The 25,074-nt window shown below is 45.7% G+C and overlaps 1 protein-coding gene across 2 annotated transcripts in view; it reads right to left on the bottom strand.

Annotated features, from left to right (window-relative positions):
* bmf2 (BCL2 modifying factor 2) overlaps positions 1 to 25,074 on the bottom strand; it is a 46,564-nt gene that overhangs the window by 20,862 nt on the left and 628 nt on the right. Inside the window, exons 1-2 of one of the 2 annotated variants that reach the window (XM_084313991.1) lie at positions 23,390 to 23,559; positions 16,758 to 17,024 (exon numbers count right to left, since the gene is read on the bottom strand). In XM_084313991.1, coding sequence (XP_084170117.1) covers positions 16,758 to 17,001 — 244 coding nt within the window. In that variant the 5' untranslated portion in view covers positions 17,002 to 17,024; positions 23,390 to 23,559. Of the gene's footprint in view, positions 1 to 16,757; positions 17,025 to 23,389; positions 23,560 to 25,074 lie in introns of those variants that run through there. The other variant, XM_084313992.1, reaches the window with a different exon arrangement.

Here is a 25,074-nt window from a genome sequence, read left to right as displayed (position 1 = left end):
ATCACATTCCCCCACCCACAGTCTGCGAATCAGAGGCAGAGTAGGGCGGGTCTTCACAGCACGTCACGTGACATATAGGGATGGGAATCGAAAACCGGTTCCCAACGTTCCTAATTGGCCGATGCCTGGAACCGTGTGCCTCCCGTGACTTTCGATTCCCTTATCGCTGCCAGGTTTTCAAAACAACGTTAGCGTTAGCATGTAGCCATGGCAGACTTATTTGATTCCTTAAGGGCTCGAAATTGCCTGGATTTTGGTAATATGCTCCCGAAATGCTCCCACTGTTTGGCTACTTCTATGTGCAGTGAAAACTACTTGAATGCTTTAGAACCTAGTCATTGATTTAGGTCAGGGTGAGCTAAAATTAGCCGCGGAGCTAACGCTATTTAACGTGAGCTAACGCTATTTAATCAAGCTCACAAAGAGAGATAAACAGCTGACAGCGGAGAGTACAGGTACAAATACAATAAAGCAGCAGGTGGGGGCTGTTGTGTAAACCTTGTACTCTTTAGTTCACATATAATAAGAGCCGCAGTGTTTGTTTACAAGTCTACACTGTAAGCCATGGTGGTGCAACATACAAATGTGTCCGTGTAGCAACACAAGCCAATAACTTATAGGACAGGGGCCCGGGGAGGGAGCTCTGTCTCTGTCTGTGTGTCTGTGTGTGTGTGTGTGTGTGTGTGTGTGTGTGTGTGTGTGTGTGTGTGTGTGTGTGTGTGTGTGTGTGTGTGTGTGTGTGTGTGTGTGTGTGTGTGTGTGAGACAGAAGTCGGAGGAATAACGACCTCTTATTCAATAGATTAAATTAGTTTAAGAATAAAAAAATAAATACATTTTAAGAGAATCTCAAATACATTATTTTATTTAAGTGTAGGCTATAGTTAATGTTTTATTTTTTACAGTTTTTGTATTTTTCTGACATGGGGGCTCAACAATAAATGACAATCAGAAATGTCAAGTTGCATGTTGTTATTCTAACCAGCTTAGACCCCTACGCTCTGCATCTTCTGGCCGCCTCAGACCTACTCCTATCCAAGCTCCGGGAGGGTCATCAAAGAGAAGTCGCCTATTCTCAGTCCTTGCCCCACAATGGTGGAATGAACTACCCACCCCAGTTAGGACAGCCGAAACACGTCCAATCTTTCGCCGTCGACTAAAGACGCACTTCTTCAACCATTATCTGAATAAAAAAATATATATCTAACCCTAACTAACCGTACTGTCATGCACTTGTCCTAATAAACTAACCTACACTGTAGCACTCAACACTTTAATGAACATTGTTGCTCAGCTGATAGAGTTGTGCCCTTCCTGATGGCTTGTCGTACAGAACTTGTAAGTCGCTTTGGATAAAAGCGTCAGCTAAATGACTAAATGTAAATGTAAATGTAGTTCTGTTGCATTTCCAATTTATTTATGTAAATTATAAATTGATCAGGTATCGATAAGGGTATCGATAAAGAATCGAATCGATAAGCAGAATCGATAATGGAATCGTATCGATAAAATCCTATCAATTCCCATCCCTAGTGACATATGCGCCAATCGTGTGACAGCGGGGCTCAGTCGTCTGGAGTCGTTACAGCCTCGTCTGCACAGAGAATTCCATCCCAAAACGATAGTCTAAACGCAAAATTAAAAGTGAAACCGTAAGACGACTTTTGCGGTTTCTGTTCAGACTCCCTCCGTCTAAACGTAGCCTCAGATTCATTTCAACCTAGAGACCCTCCGTGCTGTCATCTGGCATCATGCCAATCCATCCCAAACAAAAAGAGATCTGTTTTTCGGCTCGGCTGCTGCTTTCCCAGCTGCCATTCAGTCAAAAAACGTCCCCCAAAAAAAACTTAATGAAATTTGTCTTGAAATGACTCTGAAAGGATGTCTTGTGTTCACGGTGACGCTGTCGAGCCGCGTTTGCACCGAAACTACCAGGAACTCTGATTGCCACGAACTGCATTGCATGGAACTTTTAAGTTCCTTTGGACCATTGTTCTCTTTCTGTTGAAAAATATCAGCAAAGATTAGGCAAATTAGTACGGTGGCTCGGGTGAAAAGGGGCTCTAGACATACCGGTGTCTCATCAGAAGATGGGAGGATAGTTTTCTCTGATCAGATCTTCGTGATCATGGTTAAATGAACAGACCAATGTTCCTATTGCAGACTCTTTTTCCATATATTGGTCCTCGCATTGAACTGGAACGTGCAACAGATCACACAATGCACTGGCGACCCACAGGTCTGGGCTGAAAGACTAAAGGCCATCAAGCTTTTGTGGCGGCTCCCCCTAAATGATGGAACAGTCTTCCACTGCAAAAGGTCTGCCCAGACCCTACATAGTTTTAAAACACAGCTGAAGACCTGTTTTTATTGGCTTGGTAAGTTCTGGTCGTGTTGTGATTGTTTTTAATTTTATTTTATTGTAGTTTTTATGACTTTGTGTGTATACTGTATTTTATATTTCTTTTTGTATTTCTGTTTTTATATTGTACAGCACTTTGGTACAACTTCTGTTGATTTTAAATGTACTATATAAATAAAGTTGACCTTGACCTTGACTGGCAGCTCACAAATGACAAAGTTCAAATTGCCTACTAATAACAATCTTTAAATACTTGGGCAGTGCAAACATTTCACCTGCTTTGTTCATACAATCTAATTGTAACTAAGAGATTTGCTGAAAAAAAACAATCACTTTTGTGCACAGATCACTAGATATATCAGCCTTATTCCACGTTTGCATTTCCTGGTTGAAAGTAGGGGTGGGACGATACATCGATCCAGATCGATACATCGATGTAATTATCAACGATCGAATCGGATCGATGCAATGTAATAAGATCGATTCATATCGATACTCTTATTTTGAAAATCCTGTGGCGAGTCTCATATCCGCCCAAGAACAACAGCAGTAGCTCCGCGTGTGTAGACGTTACAGCATAGCATTCTCCCTTTCTGTGTGTGTGTGTGTGTGCGCGTCTTTGGAAAGACCAGATGAGGTCAGAGGAGTTTGATGTTTAAATGTTATTTAAACATAAACAATATAATACATAATAAATGTAGGCCTATACATGATCATGCAACATCAACAAATTGTTGTAGGAACGGTTTGGGAGAGGGAGGTAGGGAGGGGTTTTAGGTTGTGAGTTTTGAGTTCCAAAAAATGGAGCTTAAAGTTTAAAGCTCAATATATCAAAACGTGGCACTTTACAGTGAACAGGGGGTCTATTTGTATTAAAAACAATAGATTGATTTTCCTTTAAATGTCTGGAAGAGCTCAAAAATACAAATGTCAAATGATATTTTCGTTACCTTTTTTTAGTTGATCTAAATGTTACTGATTGTGTTAAATGGGCATATGATATCATCTCATATCGATTGCAGGCACCTGAATCTAATCGTATCGTATTGTATCGTGAGAGACTTTGTGATATCGGCAAATATCGTATCGTTGTCCAAAGAATCGATATCGTATCGTATCATGATGAAACTGGTGATTCCCACCCCTAGTTGAAAGCAGATGACATTGGTGAAATGGAGATTAAATGTCTCATTAAATACTTAAGCTACAAACTATTCTGGCAGCACAATATTGATGTAACTAAACTATTTGCAGGGGAGGGGTTGTTTTAATGCACAGCTCAATTAACCAAAGAAAATATCTTTGGAAATGTCAGTTGAAAGTACTCGATCATTCAGAATGTTCAGCGCTGCACGTGTCCTGAACAAGTCCCCAGTTCCTGAACAAGTCCCTAGTTCCTGAACAAGTCTCTAGTCCCTGAACAAGTCCCTAGTTCCTGAACAAGTCCCTAGTTCCTGAACAAGTCCCTAGTTCCTGAACAAGTCCCTAGTTCCTGAACAAGTCTCTAGTTCCTGAACAAGTCTCTAGTCCCTGAACAACAAGTCCCTAGTTCCTGAACAAGTCCCTAGTCCCTGAACAAGTCTCTAGTTCCTGAACAAGTCCCTAGTTCCTGAACAAGTCTCTAGTCCCTGAACAACAAGTCCCTAGTTCCTGAACAAGTCCCTAGTCCCTGAACAAGTCTCTAGTTCCTGAACAAGTCCCTAGTTCCTGAACAAGTCCCTAGTTCCTGAACAAGTCCCTAGTTCCTGAACAAGTCTCTAGTCCCTGAACAACAAGTCCCTAGTTCCTGAACAAGTCCATAGTCCCTGAACAAGTCTCTAGTTCCTGAACAAGTCCCTAGTTCCTGAACAAGTCCCTAGTTCCTCAACAAGTCCCTAGTTCCTCAACAAGTCCCTAGTTCCTGAACAAGTCCCTAGTTCCTGAACAAGTCTCTAGTTCCTGAACAAGTCCCTAGTTCCTGAACAAGTCCCTAGTTCCTGAACAAGTCCCTAGTCCCTGAACAAGTCCCTAGTTCCTGAACAAGTCCCTAGTTCCTGAACAAGTCTCTAGTTCCTGAACAACAAGTCCCTAGTTCCTGAACAAGTCCCTAGTTCCTGAACAAGTCCCTAGTCCCTGAACAAGTCCCTAGTTCCTGAACAAGTCCCTAGTTCCTGAACAACAAGTCCCTAGTTCCTGAACAAGTCCCTAGTTCCTGAACAACAAGTCCCTAGTTCCTGAACAAGTCCCTAGTTCCTGAACAAGTCTCTAGTTCCTGAACAGGTCCCTAGTTCCTGAACAAGTCTCTAGTTCCTGAACAAGTCCCTAGTTCCTGAACAAGTCCCTAGTTCCTGAACAAGTCCCTAGTTCCTGAACAAGTCTCTAGTTCCTGAACAACAAGTCCCTAGTTCCTGAACAAGTCCCTAGTTCCTGAACAAGTCCCTAGTTCCTGAACAACAAGTCCCTAGTTCCTGAACAAGTCCCTAGTTCCTGAACAACAAGTCCCTAGTTCCTGAACAAGTCCCTAGTTCCTGAACAACAAGTCCCTAGTTCCTGAACAAGTCCCTAGTTCCTGAACAAGTCTCTAGTTCCTGAACAGGTCCCTAGTTCCTGAACAAGTCCCTAGTCCCTGAACAAGTCCCTAGTTCCTGAACAAGTCCCTAGTTCCTGAACAACAAGTCCCTAGTTCCTGAACAAGTCCCTAGTTCCTGAACAACAAGTCCCTAGTTCCTGAACAAGTCCCTCTAGTCCCTGAACAAGTCCCTAGTTCCTGAACAAGTCCCTAGTTCCTGAACAACAAGTCTCTAGTTCCTGAACAAGTCCCTAGTCCCTGAACAAGTCCCTAGTTCCTGAACAAGTCCCTAGTTCCTGAACAAGTCTCTAGTCCCTGAACGAGTCCCTAGTTCCTGAACGAGTCCCTAGTTCCTGAACAAGTCCCTAGTTCCTGAACAAGTCCCTAGTTCCTGAACAAGTCCCTAGTTCCTGAACAAGTCCCTAGTTCCTGAACAAGTCCCTGGTTCCTGAACAAGTCCCTAGTTCCTGAACAAGTCCCTAGTTCCTGAACAAGTCTCTAGTTCCTGAACAAGTCCCTAGTTCCTGAACAAGTCCCTAGTTCCTGAACAAGTCCCTGGTTCCTGAACAAGTCCCTAGTTCCTGAACAAGTCTCTAGTTCCTCAACAAGTCCCTAGTTCCTGAACAAGTCCCTAGTTCCTGAACAAGTCCCTAGTTCCTGAACAAGTCCCTAGTTCCTGAACAAGTCCCTAGTTCTGAACAAGTCCCTGGTTCCTGAACAAGTCCCTAGTTCCTGAACAAGTCCCTAGTTCCTGAACAAGTCCCTAGTTCCTGAACAAGTCCCTGGTTCCTGAACAAGTCCCTAGTTCCTGAACAAGTCCCTAGTTCCTGAACAAGTCCCTAGTCCCTGAACAAGTCCCTAGTTCCTGAACAAGTCCCTAGTTCCTGAACAAGTCCCTAGTCCCTGAACAAGTCCCTAGTTCCTGAACAAGTCCCTAGTCCCTGAACAAGTCTCTAGTTCCTGAACAAGTCCCTAGTCCCTGAACAAGTCCCTAGTTCCTGAACAAGTCCCTAGTCCCTGAACAAGTCTCTAGTTCCTGAACAAGTCCCTAGTCCCTGAACAAGTCCCTAGTTCCTCAACAAGTCCCTAGTTCCTGAACAAGTCCCTAGTTCCTCAACAAGTCCCTAGTTCCTGAACAAGTCCCTAGTTCCTGAACAAGTCCCTAGTTCCTGAACAAGTCCCTAGTTCCAGAACAAGTCCCTAGTCCCTGAACAAGTCCCTAGTTCCTGAACAAGTCCCTAGTCCCTGAACAAGTCCCTAGTTCCTGAACAAGTCCCTAGTTCCTCAACAAGTCCCTAGTTCCTGAACAAGTCCCTAGTTCCTGAACAAGTCCCTAGTTCCTCAACAAGTCCCTAGTTCCTGAACAACAAGTCCCTAGTTCCTGAACAAGTCCCTAGTTCCTGAACAACAAGTCCCTAGTTCCTGAACAAGTCCCTAGTTCCTGAACAACAAGTCCCTAGTTCCTGAACAAGTCCCTAGTTCCTGAACAAGTCTCTAGTTCCTGAACAGGTCCCTAGTTCCTGAACAAGTCCCTAGTCCCTGAACAAGTCCCTAGTTCCTGAACAAGTCCCTAGTTCCTGAACAACAAGTCCCTAGTTCCTGAACAAGTCCCTAGTTCCTGAACAACAAGTCCCTAGTTCCTGAACAAGTCCCTCTAGTCCCTGAACAAGTCCCTAGTTCCTGAACAAGTCCCTAGTTCCTGAACAACAAGTCTCTAGTTCCTGAACAAGTCCCTAGTCCCTGAACAAGTCCCTAGTTCCTGAACAAGTCCCTAGTTCCTGAACAAGTCTCTAGTCCCTGAACAAGTCCCTAGTTCCTGAACAAGTCCCTAGTTCCTGAACAAGTCCCTAGTTCCTCAACAAGTCCCTAGTTCCTGAACAAGTCCCTAGTCCCTGAACAAGTCCCTAGTTCCTGAACAAGTCCCTAGTTCCTGAACAAGTCCCTAGTCCCTGAACAAGTCCCTAGTTCCTGAACAAGTCCCTAGTGTTCCTGAACAAGTCTCTAGTCCCTGAACAAGTCCCTAGTTCCTCAACAAGTCCCTAGTTCCTGAACAAGTCCCTAGTCCCTGAACAAGTCCCTAGTTCCTGAACAAGTCCCTTGTTCCTGAACAAGTCCCTAGTCCCTGAACAAGTCCCTAGTTCCTCAACAAGTCGCTAGTTCCTGAACAAGTCTCTAGTTCCTGAACAAGTCCCTAGTGTTCCTGAACAAGTCCCTAGTTCCTCAACAAGTCCCTAGTTCCTCAACAAGTCCCTAGTTCCTGAACAAGTCTCTAGTTCCTGAACAAGTCCCCAGTTCCTGAACAAGTCCCTAGTGTTCCTGAACAAGTCCCTAGTTCCTGAACAAGTCCCTAGTCCCTGAACAAGTCCCTAGTTCCTGAACAAGTCCCTAGTTCCTGAACAAGTCCCTAGTTCCTCAACAAGTCCCTAGTTCCTGAACAAGTCTCTAGTTCCTGAACAAGTCCCTAGTCCCTGAACCAAGTCCCTAGTTCCTGAACAAGTCCCTAGTTCCTGAACAAGTCCCTAGTCCCTGAACAAGTCCCTAGTCCCTGAACAAGTCCCTAGTTCCTGAACAAGTCCCTAGTTCCTGAACAAGTCCCTAGTCCTTGAACAAGTCCCTAGTTCCTGAACAAGTCCCTAGTGTTCCTGAACAAGTCCCTAGTTCCTGAACAAGTCCCTAGTTCCTGAACAAGTCCCTAGTCCCTGAACAAGTCCCTAGTCCCTGAACAAGTCCCTAGTCCCTGAACAAGTCCCTAGTCCCTGAACCAAGTCCCTAGTTCCTGAACCAAGTCCCTAGTTCCTGAACAAGTCCCTAGTTCCTGAACAAGTCCCTGGTTCCTGAACAAGTCCCTAGTTCCTGAACAAGTCCCTAGTTCCTGAACAAGTCTCTAGTTCCTGAACAAGTCCCTAGTTCCTGAACAAGTCCCTAGTTCCTGAACAAGTCCCTGGTTCCTGAACAAGTCCCTAGTTCCTGAACAAGTCTCTAGTTCCTCAACAAGTCCCTAGTTCCTGAACAAGTCCCTAGTTCCTGAACAAGTCCCTGGTTCCTGAACAAGTCCCTGGTTCCTGAACAAGTCCCTAGTTCCTGAACAAGTCCCTAGTTCCTGAACAAGTCCCTAGTTCCTGAACAAGTCCCTAGTTCCTGAACAAGTCCCTGGTTCCTGAACAAGTCCCTAGTTCCTGAACAAGTCCCTAGTTCCTGAACAAGTCCCTAGTCCCTGAACAAGTCCCTAGTTCCTGAACAAGTCCCTAGTTCCTGAACAAGTCCCTAGTCCCTGAACAAGTCCCTAGTTCCTGAACAAGTCCCTAGTCCCTGAACAAGTCTCTAGTTCCTGAACAAGTCCCTAGTCCCTGAACAAGTCCCTAGTTCCTGAACAAGTCCCTAGTCCCTGAACAAGTCTCTAGTTCCTGAACAAGTCCCTAGTCCCTGAACAAGTCCCTAGTTCCTCAACAAGTCCCTAGTTCCTGAACAAGTCCCTAGTTCCTCAACAAGTCCCTAGTTCCTGAACAAGTCCCTAGTTCCTGAACAAGTCCCTAGTTCCTGAACAAGTCCCTAGTTCCAGAACAAGTCCCTAGTTCCAGAACAAGTCCCTAGTCCCTGAACAAGTCCCTAGTTCCTGAACAAGTCCCTAGTCCCTGAACAAGTCCCTAGTTCCTGAACAAGTCCCTAGTTCCTGAACAAGTCCCTAGTTCCTCAACAAGTCCCTAGTTCCTGAACAAGTCCCTAGTTCCTGAACAAGTCCCTAGTTCCTCAACAAGTCCCTAGTTCCTGAACAAGTCCCTAGTTCCTGAACAAGTCCCTAGTTCCTCAACAAGTCCCTAGTTCCTGAACAAGTCCCTAGTTCCTGAACAAGTCCCTAGTCCCTGAACAAGTCCCTAGTCCCTGAACAAGTCCCTAGTTCCTGAACACATCCCTAGTTCCTCAACAAGTCCCTAGTTCCTGAACAAGTCCCTAGTTCCTCAACAAGTCCCTAGTTCCTGAACAAGTCCCTAGTTCCTGAACAAGTCCCTAGTTCCTGAACAAGTCCCTAGTGTTCCTGAACAAGTCCCTAGTTCCTCAACAAGTCCCTAGTTCCTGAACAAGTCCCTAGTCCCTGAACAAGTCCCTAGTTCCTGAACAAGTCCCTAGTTCCTGAACAAGTCCCTAGTCCCTGAACAAGTCCCTAGTTCCTGAACAAGTCCCTAGTGTTCCTGAACAAGTCTCTAGTCCCTGAACAAGTCCCTAGTTCCTCAACAAGTCCCTAGTTCCTGAACAAGTCCCTAGTCCCTGAACAAGTCCCTAGTTCCTGAACAAGTCCCTAGTTCCTGAACAAGTCCCTAGTCCCTGAACAAGTCCCTAGTTCCTCAACAAGTCCCTAGTTCCTGAACAAGTCTCTAGTTCCTGAACAAGTCCCTAGTGTTCCTGAACAAGTCCCTAGTTCCTCAACAAGTCCCTAGTTCCTCAACAAGTCCCTAGTTCCTGAACAAGTCTCTAGTTCCTGAACAAGTCCCCAGTTCCTGAACAAGTCCCTAGTGTTCCTGAACAAGTCCCTAGTTCCTGAACAAGTCCCTAGTCCCTGAACAAGTCCCTAGTTCCTGAACAAGTCACTAGTTCCTGAACAAGTCCCTAGTTCCTCAACAAGTCTCTAGTTCCTGAACAAGTCCCTAGTCCCTGAACCAAGTCCCTAGTTCCTGAACAAGTCCCTAGTTCCTGAACAAGTCCCTAGTCCCTGAACAAGTCCCTAGTCCCTGAACAAGTCCCTAGTTCCTGAACAAGTCCCTAGTTCCTGAACAAGTCCCTAGTCCCTGAACAAGTCCCTAGTTCCTGAACAAGTCCCTAGTGTTCCTGAACAAGTCCCTAGTTCCTGAACAAGTCCCTAGTTCCTGAACAAGTCCCTAGTCCCTGAACAAGTCCCTAGTTCCTGAACAAGTCCCTAGTCCCTGAACAAGTCCCTAGTCCCTGAACCAAGTCCCTAGTTCCTGAACCAAGTCCCTAGTTCCTGAACAAGTCCCTAGTCCCTGAACAAGTCCCTAGTCCCTGAACAAGTCCCTAGTTCCTGAACAAGTCCCTAGTTCCTGAACAAGTCCCTAGTTCCTGAACAAGTCTCTAGTCCCTGAACAAGTCCCTAGTTCCTGAACAAGTCCCTAGTTCCTGAACAAGTCTCTAGTCCCTGAACAAGTCCCTAGTTCCTGAACAAGTCCCTAGTTCCTGAACAAGTCCCTAGTCCCTGAACAAGTCCCTAGTTCCTGAACAAGTCTCTAGTTCCTGAACAAGTCTCTAGTTCCTGAACAAGTCTCTAGTCCCTGAACAAGTCCCTAGTTCCTGAACAAGTCCCTCGTCCCTGAACAAGTCCCTAGTCCCTGAACAAGTCCCTAGTCCCTGAACAAGTCCCTAGTCCCTGAACAAGTCCCTAGTTCCTGAACAAGTCTCTAGTTCCTGAACAAGTCCCTAGTCCCTGAACAAGTCCCTAGTCCCTGAACAAGTCTCTAGTCCCTGAACAAGTCCCTAGTTCCTGAACAAGTCCCTAGTCCCTGAACAAGTCCCTAGTCCCTGAACAAGTCCCTAGTTCCTGAACAAGTCCCTAGTCCCTGAACAAGTCCCTAGTTCCTGAACAAGTCCCTAGTTCCTGAACAAGTCTCTAGTTCCTGAACACGTCTCTAGTCCCTGAACAAGTCCCTAGTTCCTGAACAAGTCTCTAGTCCCTGAACAAGTCTCTAGTTCCTGAACAAGTCCCTAGTTCCTGAACAAGTCCCTAGTTCCTGAACAAGTCCCTAGTCCCTGAACAAGTCCCTAGTTCCTGAACAAGTCTCTAGTTCCTGAACAAGTCTCTAGTTCCTGAACAAGTCTCTAGTCCCTGAACAAGTCCCTAGTCCCTGAACAAGTCCCTAGTCCCTGAACAAGTCCCTAGTTCCTGAACAAGTCCCTAGTTCCTCAACAAGTCCCTAGTCCCTGAACAAGTCCCTAGTTCCTGAACAAGTCCCTAGTTCCTCAACAAGTCCCTAGTTCCTGAACAAGTCCCTAGTTCCTGAACAAGTCCCTAGTTCCTGAACAAGTCCCTAGTCCCTGAACAAGTCCCTAGTTCCTGAACAAGTCCCTAGTTCCTGAACAAGTCTCTAGTCCCTGAACAAGTCCCTAGTTCCTGAACAAGTCCCTAGTTCCTCAACAAGTCCCTAGTTCCTGAACAAGTCCCTAGTTCCTGAACAAGTCCCTAGTCCCTGAACAAGTCCCTAGTTCCTGAACAAGTCCCTAGTCCCTGAACAAGTCCCTAGTTCCTGAACAAGTCCCTAGTTCCTGAACAAGTCCCTAGTCCCTGAACAAGTCCCTAGTTCCTGAACAAGTCCCTAGTCCCTGAACAAGTCCCTAGTCCCTGAACAAGTCCCTAGTCCCTGAACAAGTCCCTAGTCCCTGAACAAGTCCCTAGTTCCTGAACAAGTCCCTAGTTCCTGAACAAGTCCCTAGTCCCTGAACAAGTCCCTAGTTCCTGAACAAGTCCCTAGTCCCTGAACAAGTCCCTAGTCCCTGAACCAAGTCCCTAGTTCCTGAACCAAGTCCCTAGTTCCTGAACAAGTCCCTAGTCCCTGAACAAGTCCCTAGTCCCTGAACAAGTCCCTTGTTCCTGAACAAGTCCCTAGTCCCTGAACAAGTCCCTAGTTCCTCAACAAGTCGCTAGTTCCTGAACAAGTCTCTAGTTCCTGAACAAGTCCCTAGTGTTCCTGAACAAGTCCCTAGTTCCTCAACAAGTCCCTAGTTCCTCAACAAGTCCCTAGTTCCTGAACAAGTCTCTAGTTCCTGAACAAGTCCCCAGTTCCTGAACAAGTCCCTAGTGTTCCTGAACAAGTCCCTAGTTCCTGAACAAGTCCCTAGTCCCTGAACAAGTCCCTAGTTCCTGAACAAGTCCCTAGTTCCTGAACAAGTCCCTAGTTCCTCAACAAGTCCCTAGTTCCTGAACAAGTCTCAAGTTCCTGAACAAGTCCCTAGTCCCTGAACCAAGTCCCTAGTTCCTGAACAAGTCCCTAGTTCCTGAACAAGTCCCTAGTCCCTGAACAAGTCCCTAGTCCCTGAACAAGTCCCTAGTTCCTGAACAAGTCCCTAGTTCCTGAACAAGTCCCTAGTCCTTGAACAAGTCCCTAGTTCCTGAACAAGTCCCTAGTGTTCCTGAACAAGTCCCTAGTTCCTGAACAAGTCCCTAGTTCCTGAACAAGTCCCTAGTCCCTGAACAAGTCCCTAGTCCCTGAACAAGTCCCTAGTCCCTGAACAAGTCCCTAGTCCCTGAACCAAGTCCCTAGTTCCTGAACCAAGTCCCTAGTTCCTGAACAAGTCCCTAGTTCCTGAACAAGTCCCTGGTTCCTGAACAAGTCCCTAGTTCCTGAACAAGTCCCTAGTTCCTGAACAAGTCTCTAGTTCCTGAACAAGTCCCTAGTTCCTGAACAAGTCCCTAGTTCCTGAACAAGTCCCTAGTTCCTGAACAAGTCCCTAGTTCCTGAACAAGTCCCTGGTTCCTGAACAAGTCCCTAGTTCCTGAACAAGTCCCTAGTTCCTGAACAAGTCCCTAGTCCCTGAACAAGTCCCTAGTTCCTGAACAAGTCCCTAGTTCCTGAACAAGTCCCTAGTCCCTGAACAAGTCCCTAGTTCCTGAACAAGTCCCTAGTCCCTGAACAAGTCTCTAGTTCCTGAACAAGTCCCTAGTCCCTGAACAAGTCCCTAGTTCCTGAACAAGTCCCTAGTCCCTGAACAAGTCTCTAGTTCCTGAACAAGTCCCTAGTCCCTGAACAAGTCCCTAGTTCCTCAACAAGTCCCTAGTTCCTGAACAAGTCCCTAGTTCCTCAACAAGTCCCTAGTTCCTGAACAAGTCCCTAGTTCCTGAACAAGTCCCTAGTTCCTGAACAAGTCCCTAGTTCCAGAACAAGTCCCTAGTCCTTGAACAAGTCCCTAGTTCCTGAACAAGTCCCTAGTCCCTGAACAAGTCCCTAGTTCCTGAACAAGTCCCTAGTTCCTGAACAAGTCCCTAGTTCCTCAACAAGTCCCTAGTTCCTGAACAAGTCCCTAGTTCCTGAACAAGTCCCTAGTTCCTGAACAAGTCCCTAGTTCCTGAACAAGTCCCTAGTTCCTGAACAACAAGTCCCTAGTTCCTGAACAAGTCCCTAGTTCCTGAACAAGTCCCTAGTCCCTGAACAAGTCCCTAGTTCCTGAACAAGTCCCTAGTCCCTGAACAAGTCCCTAGTCCCTGAACAAGTCCCTAGTTCCTGAACAAGTCCCTGGTTCCTGAACAAGTCCCTAGTTCCTGAACAAGTCCCTGGTTCCTGAACAAGTCCCTAGTCCCTGAACAAGTCCCTAGTTCCTGAACAAGTCCCTAGTTCCTGAACAAGTCCCTAGTTCCTGAACAAGTCTCTAGTTCCTGAACAAGTCCCTAGTTCCTGAACAAGTCCCTAGTCCCTGAACAAGTCCCTAGTTCCTGAACAAGTCCCTAGTTCCTGAACAAGTCCCTAGTTCCTGAACAAGTCTCTAGTTCCTGAACAAGTCTCTAGTTCCTGAACAAGTCCCTAGTTCCTGAACAAGTCTCTAGTTCCTGAACAAGTCCCTAGTTCCTGAACAAGTCCCTAGTTCCTGAACAAGTCCCTAGTTCCTGAACAACAAGTCCCTAGTTCCTGAACAAGTCTCTAGTTCCTGAACAAGTCCCTAGTCCCTGAACAAGTCCCTAGTTCCTGAACAAGTCCCTAGTCCCTGAACAAGTCCCTAGTTCCTGAACAAGTCCCTAGTTCCTGAACAAGTCTCTAGTTCCTGAACAAGTCTCTAGTTCCTGAACAAGTCTCTAGTTCCTGAACAAGTCCCTAGTTCCTGAACAAGTCCCTAGTTCCTGAACAAGTCCCTAGTTCCTGAACAAGTCCCTAGTTCCTGAACAAGTCCCTAGTTCCTGAACGAGTCCCTAGTCCCTGAACAAGTCCCTAGTCCCTGAACAAGTCCCTAGTTCCTGAACAAGTCCCTAGTCCCTGAACAAGTCCCTAGTCCCTGAACAAGTCCCTAGTTCCTGAACAAGTCCCTAGTTCCTGAACAAGTCCCTAGTTCCTGAACAAGTCCCTAGTTCCTGAACAACAAGTCCCTAGTTCCAGAACAAGTCCCTAGTTCCTGTACAAGTCCCTAGTCCCTGAACAAGTCCCTAGTTCCTGAACAAGTCCCTAGTCCCTGAACAAGTCCCTAGTCCCTGAACAAGTCCCTAGTTCCTGAACAAGTCCCTAGTTCCTGAACAAGTCCCTAGTTCCTGAACAAGTCCCTGGTTCCTGAACAAGTCCCTAGTTCCTGAACAAGTCCCTAGTTCCGGGGGAACGGTCCTGCAGTGTCTAGTGTCTTTCTCAAATTGGAATCGATCAGTATGATGCCCAACTAGGCCTGCCACGATAACACATTTTGCTGGGCGATTAATTGCCCCCGAAAATATCGCGATAAGCGATATTATTGCGACCGGTTAGAGAATTTTTTTTTGAGAAATTTATTTCCCAAAACTTTTATTTTGAAGCCCACCGCTCCGTCTTTTCCGGTGTTTTAGACTTTTATTTTGAAGCCCACCGACCGGAGCGGAAGTATTGTTGTTATTATCCTAGCAGCATCTATGAGCGGCCAACTTGTCTCGTTCGATTCTGTGTTTTTGAGCTAATGATAAAACAAATGTTGAGATTGTTGGTGAGCAACTAACTTTAGGTTAGTTTTAACGTTAGCTACTAACGTTAGATGCAGCTACTACAGGCAATCAACGATGAGGAGGAAGCGTCAAAGCCGTATAGAATAGAATAGCCCTGTGGTGCGTAGGCACGGGAGCGCAACTCGATTACCTGTTATAATAAATTCATTCATGTTTAACTTGTCCCCGTGTCCAGTCCTTTGACTAGTCCCACCCGTTCATTGTAAACAATGATGCATGTAATTGTATTAACGTTATTCTGTGTTGTAGCTATGCTATACGTTGTATTTTGTTTGTTAGCTATTTAGCTAATGTTGTTGGCATTGAATGAGCATCAACACTAGATCTTTAATCTTTATTTAGCAGTCCAGTTTCTCCGGGCAGTAGCGAGTAACTACTTGGGTCTAAAAATAGCTAACGTTACACTACAAAGAACGCTATTTGGTTAAAAGGAGCAACACTATTGAGAAATGTAGTTAAGCTATATGTGGCGTTGCTAGTGCCCCACGGAGCTCCCGTGCTGTGCTCTGTAGTAAGGCCAGCGGCCCCCCACACGGAGTGACTGACGAGGGGTACTGGTTCCGCCTCATTAAAACAAACGCGCAAATAGCAATTAATCGCGCCCGTCAAAATCATTGCATTAATTTTAATTATCGCGGCAATTAATCGATTTATTGCTTATCGCGGCAGGCCTATGCCCAACTATGGAAAAACATAGCCTATAGGTTGAAAATAACAGAACTCTCACTAACTGACTCCAAATATCCAATTTGACAGTGATGATAAAAATGGTATTTTTTAAATGTTTAAAAAATAAAGAAGGAAATAAAAGAATTTGCTTCTTAGGTCTTATGTTATCAGGTGTGGTATGCAGAATGCAGGTATGCATTTTAATGAGCTAGTTGTCTAAGATTACTCCTCAAATGTAAACAAATGCATCAAAACAGACCAAGTAGAATATCTTAGCACAAGCTAAGAACCCTTTGGAGAGCCAACATAACATGGCGCAGGACTATTTTTGGCTCGTGGGTCCTATTTTTAGCCACCACTGGTCAAAACAAAAGGAAATATGGTATGTAAAAGGAGAGGAAATTATATATAACATTTGCTGTAAGAATGTGGAATGCGTGCGTGTGTCACATGATCCGATAATTTTTTTTTAAATACAGTCTGTTCAGTAGAACAAGCTCAAATTTGCAATAGCAGCAAACTTTTTGAGTAGGGCCACTCCCATTGCCATGCCCCCTTTTAGTCAATCGTTACACACACACCTTCACACACAAACACTTGACCTCCGTACCCAATTTCAGTCTCCTAGGGAGAAACCAGTGGCCGCTAGAGGGTGGGGGGATTTCTGTGGAGCAAACGACCGACCAACCAACTGAGAGTGGCCTAAAGAGCTGCTGGTCACAGCTGAAAATGCTAATCTGGAGCTAATATGGAGCAAGCACTCTGACTGCAGCTATGCACTCCCTGCATCGTTGTAATCTCTCTTCAGAGAAGGACACCCGTTTCTCTGGGTTTTCCTGGTATTATATGAGGACGATCAGTCGAAAGATATCTGCCAGCCCAGAAAAATACTCTGTCCCCCAGCCATGAGGAGTAATTAAATAATTTAATTTGTCTCATCTAAAAGAAGCACTAAGTTCTTCTGGTCCCAATCCAAATTAGCCTCGATTTCTGACCTCTCTGGAAGTCACGGCAACACAGGGGGCGGGAGACGGAAGTTATTTGGGCTTCGGTGTCTCAGAGGACGGCTAGCGGCTCCCTGGGAAGGACCGCACCACTCCTCCTTGACCCGTTCACTGCCACACTACCAAAGGGTTAACCCTTCCACTGCGACATACAGAAGGTTAACCCTTTCACTGTGACGATACATAAGGTTAACCCTTTCACTAACACACTACAGAAGGTTAACCCTTTCATTATGTGGCAGTGAAATGGTTAACCCTTTCACTACCACACGACAGAAGGTTAACCCTTTGCTACCACACTACAGACGGTAGTGAAAGGGTTAACCTGCTGTTGTGTGGTAGTGAAAGGGTTAACCATTTGTCGTGTGGCAGTGAACGGGTTAGCATTCTGTACTGTCGCAGTGAAAGGGTTAACTCTGTGTCAGTGTGGCAGTGAAAGGGTTAAAATGCTTGTTTACATGGATGTCTCCCTCCTCCTCCTCCTCCTCCTCCTCCTCCTCCTTACCGTGGAACAGCATGCGAGGTTGCCCCGGCAACCGGCAGGGCAGCACATTGTTGAGGCTGATGATGCTGTTGTTGTTGTACTGGTTCTGTGACGCCGTGGACGCGGCGGTGGCCGTGACGGTGACGAGGGCCTGCCCGGTGGCGGTCTGCGTGGCCCGGTCCTGGTACTTGACGTCCCCGAAGGAGGTTCCCCCCCACAGCTGAGAGACGACGGGCCGAGACATGTCCTCCTCCTCATCATCCATAAGACGCCTCAGCGGTAGTCTCCCTGCGGGCCGGTGGAGAGACATAGGGTGGAAAGGTTAGAATGAGAGAGAGAGAGAGAGAGAGAGAGAGAGAGAGAGAGAGAGAGAGAGAGAGAGAGAGAGAGAGAGAGAGAGAGAGAGAGAGAGAGAGAGAGAGAGAGAGGGGGGGGGGTTGTTGTGGAAGCGAGGAGAGGGGGAGAGGGAAAGAGTTAGAGAAAGAGAAAGCGACTGAGAAAGAGGGATTGTGTGTGTATATGTGTGTTTGTGTAATTGTGTGTAAACGTGTGTGTGTGTGTGTATGTATGTGTGTGTGTGTGTATGTATGTGTGTGTTTGTGTGTGTGTGTGTGTGTGTGTGTGTGTGTGTGTGTGTGTGTGTGTGTGTGTGTGTGTGTGTGTGTGTGTGTGTGTGTGTGTGTGTGTGCCTGTATGTGTGTGTGTGTGTGTGTGTGTGTGTGTGTGTGTGTGTGTGTGTGTGTGTGTGTGTGTGTGTGTGTGTGTGTGTGTGTGTGTGTGTGCATAGTGTATGATCTCTGCTTGGGAGATAACTGGGTGTGATTTGTTTCAACACAAAACAAATGCTACGGAAACAATTTTTTTCTATTTGTGGCCACTGAAAACTTTGCCCTCTGGCTAATGTAACTGTATCTCGCCCCGTCAACGGGTGAAGGCACCTCCATCATTAGTCATCATTATCGTGCGAAATGAGCAATAGGCATAGGGTGTGTGAGGTAATACAGTACCCTAAAGCCCCAATCCGTGATCCAAACCTATACAATTGGGTAGCCAAAAAAAAAACATTACACGTTCATTTTAATTGTGGCTGTAAAATGTTCGTTTAAGTTGGTCATGTTTTTAAATACCGCACATGGATGTAGAGAGAGAAGAAAACGCATATTGGGGCTTTAAAGCAACAAGTTGTTTACGCACCCTGTCAGAGCGGCATCGCTGAATCGATTATTGCAAATCTCCAATGCACCGATACAACTTTTTCACTGCCCATAATAACTGAGTCTGTAAGCACCATCCAACACCGAATTTCCATCCGATCCATTCACTTTACTTAATGGTATTGGCGGCTTTAAACTTAAACCATCGTTTGGGGGTCATTGGGGGACAAAAACGATTGAGGTGTATATACAACAGTATGAACACCAAATGTGGAAACACCAAATGTTGCCAAATTCACAACTGAAGCTAATTACCTTCTATGATACATCAGTAACATCACATTACCATTAAATACGACTTAGTGGCGACAGCAGCCAAGTGTGTAGAGAAGAGTACCGCGGGGGACGCTGTGCCTGATCTAACGCCCTCCCACCCAGGATTTCACCGAGCTGCTCCCGTTAATGCGGCAAACTGTAATTGACTGCCAGAAGATCTCGTCCCAGAGGCGTTTTTTCCCTTAGAATCACCTTAATCCACCACAGTGTGCCGTGCAGTCGGGGGGATTAGAGCTTCCTGCCTGCCTTGCAGCAAAGAGGCCCCCATTGCCCCTCTCTCTCTTCCTCTCTCAGCCTCTTTATCTCCCTCTCTCCTTCTCCCACTCCACCTCTCTCTCTCTTCCTCTCTCAGCCTCTTTATCTCCCTCTCTCCTTCTCCCACTCCACCTCTCTCTCTCTTCCTCTCTCAGCCTCTTTATCTCCCTCTCTCCTTCTCCCACTCCACCTCTCTCTCTCTTCCTCTCTCAGCCTCTTTATCTCCCTCTCTCCTTCTCCCACTCCACCTCTCTCTCTCTTCCTCTCTCAGCCTCTTTATCTCCCTCTCTCCTTCTCCCACTCCACCTCTCTCTCTCTCTTCCTCTCTCAGCCTCTTTATCTCCCTCTCTCCTTCTCCCACTCCACCTCTCTCTCTCTTCCTCTCTCAGCCTCTTTATCTCCCTCTCTCCTTCTCCCACCCCACCTCTCTCTCTCTTCCTCTCAGCCTCTTTATCTCGCGCTCTCCTTCTCCCACTCCACCTCTCGATCTCTCTCTCTCCTTCTTTCACTCCACCTCTCTCTCTCCATCTCTTAATCTCTTTCTCTCCCTGCCTCCTTCCCTCTCACTCCATCTCTCCCTCTCTCTGCCAGCCTCTCTTATAATCTCTCTCTCTCTCCCTCACTCCACCACACACAGACCCTGGCTGACTACCTGGCTCTCCTATCGGCACACATGCAGCTCCCAGGCTCACCTTGTGGTGCCAGAGGTTACAGCAGTGAAACCAGTATCTGTACCGATCCTCCCTGAGTCACATGATGCAGCAACCAAGTTCATGAACAGAGAGTGAGGTCTTCCACTTACGACACACACAACCACACACACCCTCTCTCTCTCTCTCTCTCTCCCAACCTTGCCTCGCGCCAGAAGAACATGAGCTATTGTTTCATTTATTTTCTCCATAGCTATCTCCTTTTCCCCACTTTTCGTTGTGTAAGCATAAGCAGTGACAACGAACAAGCTGGATTGACCGGCAAATCCCAGAGTTGAAACTGGATTCTCCGGGCGGCCATTGTGTTGATGGAGGGAGGAGGTGTTGGCGGCCATATCACCTCTCTCTCACACTGTCCCTTTGTGTGATGTCATGTCGTGTTGAATCAGTGGAGGGGATTATTACACTTATATAAAGGAGCTCTGTGTGGAAAAACACCGGAGGCTTGAGAGGGTGGCTGGGCCACGCTGTCGGGGTGTTGAGTAAGTGCACATTCTAAAACCGGGAGTAGAACTGTCATTGTCATAGTAAATTAGCAACAGGAATATGGACGAATTATGGGAAATCTGGAAATATGAAAAAGAAAATGTATTCAGTAGAAAGCTATCCAGCCTAGCTTAGCACAAATTAATGGAAGCGGATACGGACCACTAGCCTAGCTGTTGGCCAAAAACACCTCTCCCAGGTTCTTTTTTTAAGCTAGACTAGTGGTCCGTATCCGCTTCCGCAAGGAAAGGTATCTTCTTGTCTGACTCTGCGAAGAAGGTGAGAACATTTCCCATAATGTTGCCGGCGCCTCTTTAAGAGTTTTGGTCAAGGACCATGATGGGGCATTAACGTTTTGTATTATACTCATGCCTATTAGCAACCTGTTATTGCGTTTGTTTAGCCAAATTAAGCCCCTTCTCGGTCAAGGCAACTAGGTGGGTTGCATTGCAAATGCTTACTACTACGCAGCAGCAGCAGCAAGTGTAATTGAGATGAAATGTGCATTTGCAATCATCATAGCACATAGGGTTTACCACTGGCAACAAACAGAAGCCTGGCAAGAGTAGCTCCCGGTTGTCAGACACATAAAAACAATAAACAGAGACAGTCAGTCAGTGACACACACAGGCAGGAGGCCCACCTGGCAGTCACCACAGTGAGACTAGACTGCAGCAGAGACTGGCTCCCTCTACTGTCCATCTGTGCACCGGGCTCTCTTCCATCGCCGGCGCTGGGAGGAGGAGGAGGAGGAGAGCATGGAGAGAGCTCCTGCTGCCACCCCCCCCCCCCCCCCCCCCCCCTGCTCCCCCAAACAGCACTGTGGGCCTAACGGGTCCGCTAAAGGCTTAAACCCACAATGATCATGGGTAAACCAAACTAACGTGTAAAAAGACAGCGGTGGTGGCGACAGCCATTCTTCACCTCACTCCTCCAGGAGTCCTCCTCACGGTGCAACTGGACCAGCAGCAGGACTCCGGGATGTTTGGTGTTTCCAATAGCACATACATTTGACTATATAGCCTCTAATACGCAATTGTGAAATATCAGAAGTGGGTTTAGGGAGACACCGCGGGTGAGAGCGCATGGAGAGTGCATGCAGGGCAACTCTGTGCGTAAACAAGCGATGTCCGTCTGTTGATCTCTCCGTCGGTCTTATTATTATCAAATACATAACTTTCCCTATAGCCCCTTTCCGGGCCTTTCGTGACTGTGATGCACCGAGTGAATCCACAGTCACTTGCTCCTCAATAGGAAACCAACCTAGATTTTTACCATGAAGGACTGGTTCTGCCCGAACCGTTCGTTATACAAGAATCACAGATACATGTCAAAGGTGCTCACAGTTGCACGAGGGTTTCGAACAGAGATACGGGATGGTTTGAAAGATCTGCGTTGCTAATAAACATTTTAAATATTATTTATAAACTGGTCAACACTGCATTATTTCCGGCGTTGGGTGCATGCTGCGCATGCGCTGTGATCACAACCAGGCAGCCAACGCCGGAAATAATGCTGTGTTGAGCAGTTTATAAAAAACTATTTTAAATGTTTATTAGCAACGCCGATCTTTCAAACCATCCCGTATTTTTGTCCGAAACCCTCGTGCAACTGTGAGGACCTTTGAAATGTTTCTGTGATACTTGTATAACGAACGGTTCGGCCAGAACCAGTCCTTCATGGTCAACATACGTTGGTTTGCTATTGAGGAGCAAGTGACTGTGGATTCACTCGGTGCATCACAGTCACGAAAGGGGCTAAACTTTCCCCAGAGACTTGGTTCTGCTAACGGCAAATCAGCCAAACAAGATGCCGATGGTAGCCTGATGCAACTGCGTTTGAGTTTGATTAAGTTGGCTTTGGGTTAAAAGTTTATAGCTAAAGAAGACGCGGACTTGGACACGGCTTTCTCAACCTGCGCTCCGGGTGGCCTAAATATTAAAGGCAACCAACTTGTGTCTAACCACGCCCAACTTGCGTCTAGCCACGCCCCCGCGGCGACGCAGCAGCAGCAGAGCGGAGCGGCAGCATTATGTAGCAGTAATCCGCCCTTTTTTACTATCCAGAACTAGCTCAATTGGCAGCGCTGCATTGCTGTGGATCCTACGGCCTGTTGCTGTCAAGTTCGATTCCCTTCAATTTTTTTTTTTTTTTTTTTAACGTGCATTCGCATTCTTTCGCCGTTAAGTTTAGGCATAACTTTAAGCATTGTTTCGGAGTTGATTAAGGTTAGGCATTGTTTCGGAGTTGCTTAAGGTTAGAAGGGTTAAGTTTAGGCGCTGTTAAGGAGCTGGTTAAGGTTAGAGTTTGACTTAGAGAATGGCAATATTTTTTAACGTGCATTCTTTCGCCGGTTAAGTTTAGGCATTGTTTCGGAGTTGGTTAAGGTTAGGCATTGTTTCGGAGTTGCTTAAGGTTAGAAGGGTTCAGTTTAGGCGCTGTTAAGGAGCTGGTTATGGTTAGAGTTTGTCTTAGAGAATGGCAATAGACAGCCTATTTCCGCGCTGCAGCTCTCTCGCGCTGCCGTGGTCACATGGGCGTATTGGCCAATCAGAGAAACGCTAAACACAAGTTGGTTGCCTAAAATATTCACGCCTCCGGGTGTCCCGCGGTATCTGTCAGTTGGTCACTACTTTAGAAAGTCAGCCCAGCAGCTCCAAACAGCTGTTCATCCAGATGAATAGCAGCTCTACTACAACAGAGTGCAACCTTTTTAACGAACAGTCAATATGCAATGAAATCAATTGACCCGCAAATACATGTTGTTGTTGTTGTTGTTGTGGTGGTGGCTTTAGATTGCAACAGGGATTTTGATTGTAATTATTTTTTTCAGTAATAGCCTAAATGTATTAATTAATGATATGGGACCGGCATCATGACAAAGTATAAACTCGCTTTTCAGATGATGAGTCGACAGAAAGGAGAAGCGCATTTCACTTCCCGAACACATCCCAAAAAAAAGTTAGTGAATTGGTCCAGAAACGAACATACTCCAATCTGAAAACGACAGAGCCTCACTTGTGAATGATGATTTGCCCATTAGGCTACTGCATTTATCCACATCTGTCTGAATACACCTGCATATAATCTGTTGTCATAAATGTATAGATGTAGCAGCAGTACTGTCTATCTGTGTGTCATATATGTTATGATGAATTGAAAATGGGGGACCCTGATGTAAACAAGACGAAAGTCTTTCTCTGGTCTGCATCCCCTTAACAATTGTATGTATTGAGCTGTACTGTACTGTACCCATTCTGCAATCTGTTAATAAAGTTTTCAATCAATCAATCAATCAATCCTCTAGATACTATTAGCATTATTATTACCCATTCGTTCTCATGTATATTATTACTAGTTTAATCACTTGTATACGATATTGCTATTGCACCTTACGGTTTCAATCTGGTTAGATGTCAACTTATTTTCGTTGTACTACTGTACTTGTGCTGTATGACAAATATACATTTTGAATCTAATCTATGGGTGACTTCTAAGTTCTGCCGAAGAAGGGGCCACTGGACATTATGCCATCGAGCCCCAGTGAGACCAGTCTCTCTGCCCTCCTCAGGCATGCTCCAACTTCCCACAACAACAACAACAACAACAACACCATGCGTATTGTTGACACATATTCGTGCAGAGAAAGACGCGAGCATCGCAGTCATAATTCTGCAATTAAAAGTGTTTTTTCCCCCCCTGTGAAACTCACCGCCAGCGAATGCGCGTTCCGTGATGATGGGTGGTATCTTGACAACTTCACGCTACCTTGTTTTTGTTCCCCTTTAGATTGTGATTGTTGTGCGCGTGGTGTTGTGTGTATTATCCTGTCAGACCTTTTGCATTAAAGTCCTTGAGATGAATGTTTCGCCTGCTGTCTCTCGCGGAGTGTTTTCTCTCTCTCTCTCTCTCTCTCTCTCTCTCTCTCCTCTCTCTCTCTCTCTCTCTCTCTCTCTCTCTCTCCGCCCAGAGGACGCACGGGCCCACCCCTCATGTAAATAAATTCCCTTAAAGTCACAGGGGTTTATTATTATTATTATGGGATGGGGGGGGGGGGGTCTGCTCTGCAAATCCATTCCAGCAACAAACAAAAAATATGTTGATACTGTGTTTTTAATTTAATCCTACATGTATATTTGTATCAGTTGCATTGCCATTGCTCTGATTTCTTCTGCATTTCTAACCGTGAGATATACATCTGTGGATAGCCGCCCGTACTATTTTAATCAAGTATATTACAGTCAGCCTGCATGTTAATTTCTCAATATCATTTCTTATATTGATTATATATTATACAAATCAATATGAAATTCCAAAAAGCCCATTGAGTTTTTGCCTTGTCTTCCTGTGTATGGTACTACAGTAGTACAGTACATGGAGGGTTTTGTTTTGGTTGAGACAGAATTGTCGTGCGTGTCTCTTTAAGAGGCCAGGCCTCTTTGGTATCATAAACTGGTGACACATAATAGACCAATCAGATGGTTTGTTTTGATCCCGCCTTTTGCTTCGTGTGTCTTGACACGTGGAAGAGGGGAAAAAAGAAAACACTTTTAACATGTGACTATTTTTTTTCTCTCTCACCACTCAGCTCAGCTGAGAGGAAGCAGCGACTACTGCAGCCAAACAAGCGAGGGGGTTGGTGTATGGATGTAACGATGAATAGATTCTGGACACATAATATTCATAATATTAAACGTACATAATATTAACCCCGCAATATAGTTATTTTTATCCCTTGTTATGTCACTGAGACATTCCATTAAGACATTACAAAAAATATTATTTCAACAGCATTCTTGTTTTTGTCAGCATAATGCGTTTATCAGGGTAAGAATAAGTTTCAAGTTTCTTTAATAGTTGTCATACAGAAGTACAGAATACTTTCATACAAAATGGTTCTTACTGTTACGCTCCAGAGACTGTGCTAGACAAGATAGTATCAAATAACATAGTATAGCATGTAAATTAGAAGTAGAAAATGAGGTCACAGTGTTCAGTATAGACATATGTACAATGTTCGATGCAGAATAGACGTAACTGAGTTACCATATAATATACAATACTATGCAGTGTACTAATGTACAATACTATATAGTGCAAAGCAGAAATGGGATGAGGTACAATTTAGGTACAATTTACAGTAAGGTGTACGAGTTGTAGTGCAATCCTTCATCAATAAATATAAAGTGTGGGGAGTGGGTGCTACAGTGTGTTTGTTTAAATTGAGTGTGTGCTATAAAGTGTGTGGAGTGGGTGCTACAGTGTGTTTGTTTAAAGTGAGTGTGTGCGTGTGGATGTGTGTGCTATGTGCGTTTGATGGTTGTTGTTGTGTAGTGTTCATTGTTCGTGAGCAGCCTGATGGCCTGGGGATAGAAGCTTCTTCTGAGTCTTTCTGTG

This window comes from Notolepis coatsorum, assembly GCF_963971535.1.
Source record: "Notolepis coatsorum genome assembly, chromosome: 5".
Lineage (NCBI taxonomy): Eukaryota > Metazoa > Chordata > Actinopteri > Aulopiformes > Paralepididae > Notolepis > Notolepis coatsorum.
This window is presented reverse-complemented; position numbering and strand designations above follow the sequence as displayed.